Source organism: Brassica napus, chromosome C8, assembly GCF_020379485.1.
Source record: "Brassica napus cultivar Da-Ae chromosome C8, Da-Ae, whole genome shotgun sequence".
NCBI lineage: Eukaryota > Viridiplantae > Streptophyta > Magnoliopsida > Brassicales > Brassicaceae > Brassica > Brassica napus.
Genome location: NC_063451.1, coordinates 47,091,314 through 47,103,577, shown reverse-complemented (window position 1 = coordinate 47,103,577; position 12,264 = coordinate 47,091,314). Strand labels below are relative to the sequence as shown.

General features: G+C 30.0%; 2 protein-coding genes and 1 non-coding gene across 3 annotated transcripts; 2 read left to right on the top strand and 1 right to left on the bottom strand.

Moving 5' to 3' along the window:
- The first annotated feature begins 4,013 nt into the window (after window positions 1-4,013).
- Window positions 4,014-5,701, top strand: LOC106412278 (1-aminocyclopropane-1-carboxylate oxidase 3). Its single transcript, XM_013853188.3, has 4 exons — window positions 4,014-4,245; window positions 4,452-4,678; window positions 4,773-5,106; window positions 5,197-5,701. The coding sequence occupies exons 1-4, from the start codon at window positions 4,132-4,134 to the stop codon at window positions 5,485-5,487; spliced, it is 966 nt and encodes a 321-aa protein (XP_013708642.2). The 5' UTR covers window positions 4,014-4,131; the 3' UTR covers window positions 5,488-5,701.
- A 331-nt stretch (window positions 5,702-6,032) lies between these two features.
- Window positions 6,033-6,166, top strand: LOC125592219. The gene has a single exon (XR_007328061.1). It is a non-coding gene; the product is annotated as a small nucleolar RNA snoR111 (small nucleolar RNA).
- A 2,441-nt stretch (window positions 6,167-8,607) lies between these two features.
- LOC106413794 lies at window positions 8,608-9,648 on the bottom strand. The gene has a single exon (XM_013854536.3). The coding sequence runs from the start codon at window positions 9,494-9,496 to the stop codon at window positions 8,816-8,818; it is 681 nt and encodes a 226-aa protein (XP_013709990.2). The 5' UTR covers window positions 9,497-9,648; the 3' UTR covers window positions 8,608-8,815.
- Between the last annotated feature and the right edge of the window lie 2,616 nt (window positions 9,649-12,264).

Here is a 12,264-nt window from a genome sequence, read left to right as displayed (position 1 = left end):
CACGAAAAATATATAAAACCAAAATAACACAGTCATCCATTGTAAACAAGAAAAATATATAAAACCAAAATAACACACTCATCCATTGTAAACAAGAAAAATATATAAAACCGAAATAAATGTACACAAAAGACTTTTATCTTTTTATTTTTTTTGTCAACTCAAAAGACCTTATTTATCTTATGTGAAAATAAAATGGGAGATAAGGCCCAAACTCCTCCTACTAACAAAAAAATTAAAAAAAAAAGAGTGGTATGTGAGGGAATTTTGTGTGTGTAAATGTTCAGATTTATAAAAAATGAATATTAATGTTACAATTATTAATGCGCAAGGGTAGTTTTTTGTTCAATGGAGAACGTAAAAGAATGATGCATGTACTATGTAGACAATAATTGACGTCTTAAAGAAACTAAAGTTATAAAGGGAATTGACTGTGGACAAAACTAATAAGAGGACTATATAGGTTACAATTATATATAGCATTACGTAGTGTAAAGGGTACTTTTATTACTTGTAACAAAAGTTATTTATTACATGCACATATACGGCAGTACGTGTATATTACAGCTTTTACTCTCGCTTTTTTCGAAACTGTGCAATGTGTACTCAATATCGTGGCATACCAGGATTATAATTGTCAATTGTGTTATACTAGATATTAGCAAATATTTGTCGTTAATTAGCAATACAGCGACATCCACTTCCTGTTTATTTTTCCTTTTTTTGGTAAAACATCCATTTCCTCTTCCTCTCCCTCTTCCTATTCTTATTTTCATTGCAAAGACGATCAATATTATAAAATGTATTTTTAAGTCTCTGAAATTTTTTTCCCTAACCAGTGTTCCATATTCGTTATATAACAAGTGACAACCATACAGTACATACTCTACTAAATAGGTTATTTATATGTGCATAAACACGATTTTATGACATAAATACACAGTTCAAATCGAACAAACCCGTAAATTAATTAAGATTGATAATTTATTTGTCAAAAGAAAATGTTGATAGTTAAAGATGATAGTTTCTACGTACTTTTATCACACATTTAGTTTATTCATTTTTTAAATGTCAATGTGTAGACAGATCCACTTTATGAATCTATAATTAGTAATTCGGCCGACTTGCTTGTTCTACGTTTCCATTTAAAAAAAAATTATAAATCACTAGCACGGCCGATAAAATAACACGGATTCGTGCATCACTGTTCATACGACGACGCACCCATGCGTAGACACACATTACACAGAATAGGAACAAAAGAATCACGTACAATGAATTTGATTACGATGAAATTAGTGTATATATTCTAACAAAACAAAATTAGTGTGATATCTAAATACAAAAGCATTAGTGCATTTAAAACAAAAAGAAAGAAATATGTAAGTTAAGCCCATAAGTTATTATTAGTTGTACCAAACAATCAATTAGGACATGTAACAACAAGAAGACGTCTCGAACTAAAGAATCTCAACATCTCCTCAATTAATGTGTTTCCTTTTATAAAATTTGTTTAGAACTTCTAGAAATATTCCCTTAGCTGTAAATGCAGTACTGCAACTTCTTCTTTCTTAAAAGGTTAATATGTAAGAAAATAACCATTTAAAATGTAAAAAAAAAAATCATTTTTCAAAAAAAAAAACCATTTAAAATGTAAACGAATAATTAGATGATCTCACATCACCACCTTTTAACTTCGTTGGTTAATTTCTTGAAAAGAAAATCATCATCATATTTTACACCAAAAAAAAGATCATCATTGTTGTCATGTGTTTGATGATACTGACTTACGAAACTCGATTATAATAATAAAATAACATGATATAGGCTTTTAGATTTTATATGAGTTACTAGTTTTTTCACGCTTCGTCATCATGTATATCAATAACCTCGCTAAGATCATCAGTTCACCACCAAATAAAAAGTAGCCAACTCAAGTCTCTTTTCTCAATTTGTGTTGTCAAATTTGTCATAAAGTATTAATTCTCATTACTTAATACAAATAAGTATTATAATTTGCTACAATTCATCAACTATTGAACTTGTAATTGAATAATAACATTTTGTGTTAACTTTTTTTTACGACGACGTCTGAATTGTTATGTAGTCTTGGGGGGCATCATTAGAAAAGCAAAAGAGAAAGTACTATCACTTCAAACTTCTTTTCATTTTTCTACTTCTTAGTGAGTTTGGGAATATTCTATAACTTCGATTAATATGAATGAATGTATAAATACTTTGTATGCTTTTCAGCCTTTTCTTACCAAACATCTGATCAAAGATCTTTATTGATTTGTTAGAAATATGGAGGAATATTTTTCCCTATTATGGAGGAATCCGAAGATAACTTATTGTAAGTAGGTCGCGAATGGCAACTGATATTATTGCAGAAACAATCTCATAAATGATCAAGTTACAAAAAAAAATGTATTACCAAGCTTATATACGTTATTCCCAAAATTTACCAAGTCTATTTGTAATCCAAGAGGGCCAAAATCATTAAATTTAAGGCATTCATAAACATATACAAATTTAAAGCTTATAACGTTATCCTTTTCTCATGTATAAACATATTAATCTATTTACCAACATCCATACCGAAAAAGTAATCAGTCGATTTATGAGGCCGGCAATTGATTTAGAATAGCGGGTTTTCAGCTTTTCTTGTATAAGACCATCTCCAATGGTACACCAAAAACTTTACAAAATGACTCTTGAAAGTAGATAATCAATTCAAATTCTTTCTATATAGTTTGTTTGTTAACAGGGCTGGCTGATGACCAGGGGCCAGCAGTGCACCCGCCCAGAGCCCATTGTTGGAAAGGGCCCATAATTTTTTTTTTTTAATGTAGTAGTGTAACTCTATTTTTTTGTAAACTATACATATAATGTTTTAGAAAAACAAAATTAATAAATACAAAATTTATAAATCTAACTTTATGGAAACAAAATCTTTTATGTTAATTTGATTAAACTTTTACCAAATTATAATTAATATTAAAATATTATAATCAACATTAAAAGTAGTTATCTAATGTGAACTTTTTAGGCATGAGTGTACTTCATCAAGACGTCTTCAGTGACAATACAATTTTAATACTCTTAAAATCGTTGATTCTTCAAGGATTTTTACATTGTTGATTAGTTTATGTAAGTGATCTTTAATATTTTTTTTTACTATCATGTTTTTTGTTTAGAGATCACTGATTTTTTTTTGGTAGAGCAAAATATTTTTTTCGTTTCTAAAACGTCTGAAGATTTTTTTTTTTGTTTTCTTGTTTCAGGTATCCATTTCAGTTTCACTTTCAGCTTCATCAATTCATTTTTTGATTCTTAAATCCAGGCGTAATTTTCTTTTTACTTAAATTTTAGAAATTAACTTAACTTTGAAGTATAGCCGACTAAAGATATTATATTTTGAAGGTTTTTGTAGGAACAAATGATTTCATTCTCAAGAAAAAAGAAGCTATAAAAAGAGCAAGACTGTTTTACTTTTATGGTTGTGCTTACCTTTTCAAACGAAAACGATTTTATTTTACCCTATAACTACAATTTCAAAATTTTAATTTCGGGTCACTTTTTTTAATTTTGCCCCAGGGCCCGTAAAAGGTTTGAGCGGGCCCTGTTTGTTAAAGGGAATTGGTAGTTTCGAAATTGTCATTCATATCCCTTCTTTTGCATATAATGACTCCCCGAAGGGGCTAAGCACCAGATAAAAAGTATTCGAGTGCTTCTCTGATTTGTAACAACCCATACACAATTATTCATATAAAATAAAAGCAAAAGAAAAAGCCAATATAATCGCAGAGAATAAGAGATCGAAATGGAAAACACCAAATTTATCCCACCAATTATGTTGCGCACACACACACCATCGTATACAACTTCCACAACCTCCTTTCTTTTCTAGTAAGGAAAAAAAACAAATTTATATCTACTAACTTTATTTAAATGGCACAATTATATAATATAATATAATATTTTTTAAAGATCTTTGATTTACTATCTGCGCCTATAAATAGCGATCCTCCCTCAACTCCTATAACTCACATTTGACAACTAACATCATCAACAACATTAAGTTGCCAGTTTAAAGAGATTCATAAGTTTACATAGAGAGGGTCTAGAGTAATGGAGAAAAACATTAAGTTTCCTGTTGTAGACTTGTCTAAGCTAAATGGTGAAGAGAGAGACCAAACCATGGCTTTGATCGACGATGCTTGTCAAAACTGGGGCTTCTTTGAGGTTATTGTCTCTCTTCTCTTGTTTTTCCTTTTTCCCTTTTTGCTAGTGTCTGAAATATAATAAAAATCTTGAAAGATTAATTATATTCGTTTTCATTTTTTATGAAAAGAAGAAATATTAGATACCTAGAGGTTCGAAAACTCAAATTACTTCCCATAATTTATTTTTAAATGGGTTATTATAATTCTTAAAATCTGTAATTTCAGCTGCTAAACCATGGAATACCATATGATCTTATGGACAATATTGAGAGGATGACAAAGGAACACTACAAAAAATTTATGGAACAAAAGTTCAAAGAAATGCTTTCTTCCAAAAATTTAGATACTCTGGAGACTGAAGTTGAGAATGTTGATTGGGAAAGTACTTTCTTCCTTCACCATCTTCCTCACACTAATCTCTACGACATCCCCGATATGTCAGATGAATACCGGTACACACAAAAAAAAAATGATTCGGCCCTAAAACACATATCACAATATTATAACAAAAAACTTTTGATTTGCTTTTATGCCTCTTGAAAACAGAGCGGCCATGAAGGACTTTGGGAAGAGGCTAGAGAACCTAGCGGAAGAACTGTTGGATTTGTTGTGTGAGAATCTAGGGTTGGAGAAAGGGTACTTGAAGAAGGTGTTTAGTGGGACAAAGGGTCCAACTTTTGGGACAAAGGTTAGCAACTATCCACCATGTCCTAAACCGGAGATGATCAAAGGGCTTAGGGCTCACACGGATGCAGGAGGCCTCATATTGCTATTTCAAGACGATAAGATCAGTGGTCTTCAGCTTCTCAAAGATGGTGTTTGGGTTGATGTCCCTCCTCTCAAACACTCCATTGTCATCAATCTTGGTGACCAACTTGAGGTACAATTATAACCCGGTTAATGATACTAAGGGAGGAATTATAATTGGTTTAGGTTAACCAGAATCTTTTTCATTAAAATGTGACTATAGGTGATAACCAACGGGAAGTACAAGAGCATAATGCACCGTGTGATGACACAAAAAGAAGGAAACAGGATGTCTATAGCGTCGTTCTACAACCCTGGAAGTGATGCGGAGATCTCTCCCGCACCATCTCTAGTGGAGAAAGACTCTGATGAATATCCGAGTTTTGTGTTTGATGACTACATGAAGCTATATGCTGGAGTCAAGTTTCAGCCCAAGGAGCCACGTTTTGAGGCGATGAAGAATGTTGCAGCAACCACGGATTTGAACCCGGTGGCCACAGTCGAGACGTTCTAAATGGATGTGGGATTCTCTATGAAGGCAAGAAAGATGGGGTTTGATATGTGTGTGGTGGGTAATAATGTAAAATAAGTATTGAAGTTAATGTTATAGTAGAATCAAGAACTAAGTTGTGATCACTTATGAATCTAGTGTGGGAGTGTTTATGCAATAATTGTATTGGAAATATGAATTTTAAAGATTATACTACAAGTTCGTAACATTTGAGATATGAATACTTGAAAAAAACTCGAATTACAAAAGTAACAAACTCCTCACACATGCATAATTGAAATCATCAACAGATTTGGGCTTATGTATATTGGATCAAAGGCCCAAAATATTTTAAAATTGTATTAGGGGGATTCTAGGGCATCACTCTGTATCCTACTATAAATATTCCTCTAGAGCTGAGATTTCTAATACAGCACGGGTTACAGTCGATGAATCATTAGAGTTTTTCTCTTTCTACACAGTAGTACAGTACACATCTCGTTTTGTTCGGTTGATTTTTTATTTTGAAATTCATTTTTGGGAAATAAAAAGAAAACCTCGTGGTTCTTAGAATCGGGCAAGAGAGAGTACGGTGTCTCTGAGTCCTTGAATGAATCTTGGCGAGGGAAATAGATTCGGCCGTGATATATCGTTTCAGTCGTCCTTTTTATTGGTTGACGATCTGATTGTTGCTCGTCCACATTCTGTCTTTTTTAAAAAGAAATATTCTTCAAAATCATTATTTTTAATGATTTAAATTACGAATCAGAAATTGCTAATGATGAACTTCAAATTAATTATTTCTTCACTTTGATCCGACTGGGTAACTAGATATCCCTGTGGACAATAATGATTCAATTTTTTCTCAACATAACTTGATCTTTTAGGACAAATGAGCTGAACTATGTAACTTTATAAATAATGACAAAATTTTGATAGAAATAAAATTATAATCAGGAACAGTGACAGAAGAAAGTAATCATCTTAAAATGTTTAATCTGCGGTGATATGTGCAAGGGCAATGTAAAAGATGAAATGAAACAATATTTTGAACTTTTGCTATATTAAGAAATTATATAAAGTTCTTAAAAATTGGTGGACTTGTTAGTTTCAAGAAATCCTAGCGCTTAAAAATCTGGACGTGAAGGTGATGTCTGTCCTCAGAGCAATACGATGTCGCAGCAATTGTGGAGTTCATCCGCACACCGTTTTTCACTTCTCCTGTAATTAGAACCTGTTCGTTGTTGTTAAACTTGGGGTTTTAATAATGTAAACAATGTTGAAGATTGGACTCAACATCAACACTTGTAATGCTCTTGTATGGGCTTTTCATCGGTTGAATGAAACTGTTAGTCTAAAAAAAATTGGTGTTATCATACCAGAATTAGTATTATGTAATTCAATCGGGGATCGTATTAAAATATGAAAGAGCCCACTAAATTTTATTCTTTTCACAAACTGTAACGGCCCATATAATTTTACATGAAGATTGAAGAGTATTTGAGAGCAAAAATATTAAATTATGTTCTATAATAATACTTTCGAGCATATATGTATTAAATAAATATAGCAAATTATATATGATATATATATATATATAATTTTACGTAAATAAGAATTGGCCTCTAATTCGTAGACAAATAATAATGATCTTACCGTCAATAATAATGGCTTAAGGTTTATAACATTTTGCAAAGTTTAGACAAAAATCAAGCTAATACGCAGACACACAGAACGAGTCAAAGACGTTGTGTTTACCATTTTAGTCCAAATTATTAGCATAGTATATAAAAGTTAAAAACTCTCAGGCACGCCTCCTCCTCAGTCAGTCGTGATGACTGATGGCATCTTTTTCCTCTTACATATTTTAATAATCATAAGTATAAAAAATCACATCAATATGACTAGACATTTTTCATTGACAGCATATGTTTCAACGACAAGTAAAAGAAAAAATTCAACAATACTTCAATAATCTAAACCATGTTAACTAGATACGTAGTTCGTACTAAACCATACAAGTTACAACAAATTGATTATTTAGTAATAGAATTATACAAATATAATTTAATATATTTTGATCAGTTCAACAAAAGTAATTCTTTCTTTACGGGGAAATATGCGAGGAAAGTATTACACTGATACCAAAGCCATTCTTTCTGTCTCCCCTTTCGCTATTTATTCGTGCTACCCGATGTTTCAATATCCGCATTTCTAGGATTTAGTTCCCTCGTTTTGTCTGAAAAAGAAAGTTAAATCATGGAAGTTAAAAACCATAACCATTGACACTAGATAAAGGGTCAAAACATATCAGAGCCATGATTACCTAACCAAATATAGATGTTTAAGTTTAAATTAGAATGAAAAATGTAACCTAATAAGCTGGTATCGGTTGGAGTAAGCTGAGTAAGTCTTATCAGACCGGAATTAGGTTTGAATATAGTGCCGTCGTTTGAACTTTGAAGAAAATGGTAGTAGGGTTCATATTTGACTTTCATCAAAAATGTCTACTCGAAGTTCTAAGAACCTGAAAAACCATACAAATCTACTTCATACTCTGTGTGAATCAAATGGATATTGGAACTATACTAAAACAAGTATTACCATCTAGTAACGGAGAAGTGAGAAATCTAACTCAGTTGACATGTTTAGAATGATAGTTCTGAAATGATTATTCTTTTATATTCCATTTATCAGCTTACAAATATAAGTTCAGAGTTCATACCTACTTTTAACTTTAGACTTTACGCTTTGATGAAAGGGAAAAAAAAAGTTGTCCAAAAGAAAAAAATGAAAGGAATCAGATTGAATGACCCGCAAAGGGCAATAATGTACAGACAAATATTGTGACAACAACAATACATGGGCAGCATCAAAATGGCTGTGGTGGTCGGCAGCACAAAAAATATTGTTGGACCCGAAATAATTATAATATAGTTTTGTAGATTTTTAGACGAGTACACTTTTATAAAATCAATATTCCAGTAAAAGCCACTATCACTATAGATAATTCATTTACATATGTCTAGGTAGTATCTAGGAAGTAACAATACTACTTTGTATTCTGTTCACTAAAAGACTCCATAATTTAATCTTCGGCGGTATCAGTTTATATATTTGTGGTCACAATAAGTGAGTGGTATATATACAAACGTATTAAATACGTGCAACTATACTAACATTTTTGTAATCAAGATGTTATAATACAATGATACTTTTGTCGCATTATATACTATAGTTAATGCAACACATGAAAACTTTCGGTAATCTAACATGTTTGTCCTAGAAAAGAGAATAAACAGAAGAAAAAAAACATTTCTACTTTTCTTTTTTTTTTCTCAGTAAAATTTTCTTATCCCCAAACACCAAAAACTTTCTCACCAATGAAACTCACAAATCTCCTGACTGACCCCTTCTCCTCCTCCTCCGCCGCCCCCTCTTCACAGGCCTTCCCGGTCTGTAACTCCGCCGTAGATTCCAAACTGTCGTTGCAACTACAAGCACCATCAACCAACTCGCTTGAACTCGAACTTGTGATGGATTCGTCACTGAGTCGACTCGGAACCTCTGAATCGTTCGGACCAAAGCTAGGACTAGCAAGAGCTGAAGACTTCCCTGAACGCTTTCTACGGTCTTTCTTTCCAGTTATGTTCTTCTTCTTTTTCGTTTGTTTCTTCTTCTCTAAGCTGTCTTCGAATGCGTCGATGATTTCATGAATCAGCTGGCGACTAGGTGAAGAGTCCCATCTGACCCAGTAACTCGTGTAGCAGCTGAAACAGTCGCAGTGGAAGAGAGGCGAGTGGTTGTCGGAATGAGATACTATGCGGGGTTTGGTTTTATTCACGCGAGAGGTAAAGTTTCGTTCGCCGGAGTAAGAGGCGGTTGATATGAGATAGGCCAAGACTTCACGGTCTTGGGGAGAGAGCACTGCCGCTAGTGAATATATAGCAACGGGTAGGAGAGAAAGAAGTTTGTCGTCGGATTTTATCTGCGGCGACGGGTGTACTGTTCCTTTCTTGTAGAGCTTCTTCATTGCGTCGTATAGAAGAGAGAGAGAGAGAGCTTGACTTTATTGATTACGGTGTTATTGAGACTTTAAATACCGAAAGGGTCATTAGGTTTTTTGTTCGTTTCATATTTTTATTGTTTTGTGATTTACTACACGGAACTAGGCTTGATACAAATCAAACTTGGTAGAAAGTATTAAATGCTCTCATTAAGATGTTTAATGTGGTACTAAGTGACTGGTCCGCGCATAAAAAAAATCTTCAAATTTTAGAAGAAGTTAATGTTGTTTAATTTTAGAGTTTTCATATTTTATATTTGGAAAGTCGTATTTTAAACATTCTTGCACTTTAAATATTATAGTTTTTTTCACTACCACTTTAAACTCTGAAAGTGACATTTTTATCGTAACAAACCTCCAATAAATGTTCTTCAAGTCAAGTATGTGACCCGCACTACTCATTTCACGAAAACTTGTCAGTTTATTTTTCTTTTTCAAATAAAAAATAATAAAATACTAAACAAATTAAAAAAATTGGAAAATAAAAAAAATAGAAAATTTCAAAATTAAAATAAAACAAAATATTTTTAAAATATGTTAATTTTACATAAAATAAAAATTTATCATTTTTCTTTTCTATATGTTAAGTTTTGGTGTGAGTGGAGCTTTTTAGATAAGTAACATATGTTTTAAATCTCTATAGTTTGATTAGTAATTTATTTAATTTTAAAGTTATTTACTATATTTAAGAGCTTCACTGATAAATATTATTCTAATAAACAATACCAATAGATCTCTTAACAAATATATAAATTTTACATAGAATAATTTTTATCATCCCTTTTTAAATAAAATACTAAAAATTCTATTTTAGGAAAGCTTTCATTTTTGTAGAAAAATATTGTATATTTGGGGTTGTGATTAAGATATAAGTATAACAAGAATTTTTGTTGATAGATGAGTATTGTTTTAGATTTTCTGATCAATAGGTTGTATTTTTGAAATAAAATTCTCAAAAATTCTATTTTAGGAAAGTTTTCATTTATATAGAAAAATATTGAGTTTAGATTTAGAAATTAAGATAAGGAAAATTGTTGTTGATAAATGAGTTTTCTTTTAGTTTTTTTTATCGTTAGGTTGTATTTATTAAATAAATTTCACAAAAATTCTATTTTAGGAAAGTTTTCATTTTTATAGAACAATTTTGTAGATTTTGGGTTGTGATTTAAACAATAGGATAACCAGTTTTTTGTTGATAGTTGAATATTATTTTTTTTTTTTTGATTCATAGGTTAAATTTTTTAAATAAAATACATAAAATTTTATTTTAGGAAATTTTTCATTTTTATAGAAAATATGTATATTTGGGGTTGTGATTAAAGATATAAGGATAATAAGAATTTTGTTTGATAGATGACCATTCTTTTAGATTTTTGATCAATATGTTGTATTTTAAAAAAAAATTCTCTAAACTTCTATTTTAGGAAAGCTTTCATTTTTATAGAAAGATATTGTAGATTTGGGGTTTGGATTTAGAAATTAGGATAATAAGAATTATTGTTGATAGATGAGTAATCTTTTTTTTGATCAATAGGTTGTATTTATTTAATAAATTTCACAAAAATTCTATTTTAGGAAAGTTTTCATTTTTATAGAAACATTTTTGTAGATTTTGGGTTGTGATTTAGACATTAGGATAACCAGTTTTTTTTTGTTGATAGATGAGTATTATTTTAGATTTTTGATCAATATATTGTATTTTTAAAGAAAATTCTCAAAAATTCTATTTTAGGAAAGTTTTCATTTTTATAGAAAAATATTATAGATTTGGGGTTTAGATTTAGAAATTAGGATAAGAAGAATTGTTTTTGATAGATGAGTATTCTTGTAGTTTTTTTTTGCTCAATAGGTTGTATTTATTAAATTAATTTCACAAATTCTATTTTAGGAAAGTTTACATTTTAATAGAATTTTTTTTTATAGATTTGAGGTTGTGATTTAGAAATTACGATAACTAATTTTTTTGTTGATTGATGAATATTCTTGTAAACTTTTTTGATTCATAGGTTGTATTTTTTAAATAAAATACTAAAAATTCTATTTTAGGAAAGCTTTAATTTTTGTAGAAAACTATTGTAGATTTGGGGTTATGATTAAGATATAAGGATAACAAGAATTTTTGTTGATAGATGAGTATTGTTTTATAATTTTTGATCAATAGGTTGTATTTTTAAATAAAATTCTCAAAAATTATATTTTAGGAAAGTTTTTATTTTTATAGAAAAATATTGTAGATTTGGGTTTTTAGATTTTGAAATTAGGATAAGAAAAATTGTTGTTGATAAATGAGTATTCTTTTAGTTTTTTTGACCAATAGATTGTATTTATTAAATAAACTTCACAGAAATTATATTTTAGGAAAGTTTTTATTTTTATAAAATAATTTTCTATATTTTGGGTTGTGATTTAGACATTAGAATAACTAGTTTTTTGTTGATAGATGAATATTCTTTTAGATTTTTTGATTCATAGGTTGTATTTTTAAAATAAAATACTAAAAATTCTAATTTTGGAAAGTTTTCATTTTTATAGAAAGATATTGTATATTTGGGGTCGTGATTAAGATATAAGGATGACAATAAATTTTGTTGATAGATTAGCATTCTTTTAGATTTTCTAATCAATTAGTTGTATTTTTTTAAATAGTTGTATTTTTTAAATAAAATTCTCAAAAATTCTACTTTATTATTTTGTAGAAAAATATTGTAGCTTTTTTCTAAGCAGTTTTTTTTGTT

What these genes read in the sequence shown, in the direction of transcription:
- LOC106413794 (XM_013854536.3), bottom strand. Translation starts at nt 9,496, where the DNA reads ATGAAGAAGCTCTACAAGAAAGGAACAGTACACCCGTCGCCGCAGATA.
- LOC106412278 (XM_013853188.3), top strand. Translation starts at nt 4,132, where the DNA reads ATGGAGAAAAACATTAAGTTTCCTGTTGTAGACTTGTCTAAGCTAAAT. An exon ending in AAAACTGGGGCTTCTTTGAG is followed by an intron (nt 4,246 to 4,451) that starts GTTATTGTCTCT and finishes CTGTAATTTCAG; the next exon opens with CTGCTAAACCATGGAATACC. An exon ending in GATATGTCAGATGAATACCG is followed by an intron (nt 4,679 to 4,772) that starts GTACACACAAAA and finishes TCTTGAAAACAG; the next exon opens with AGCGGCCATGAAGGACTTTG.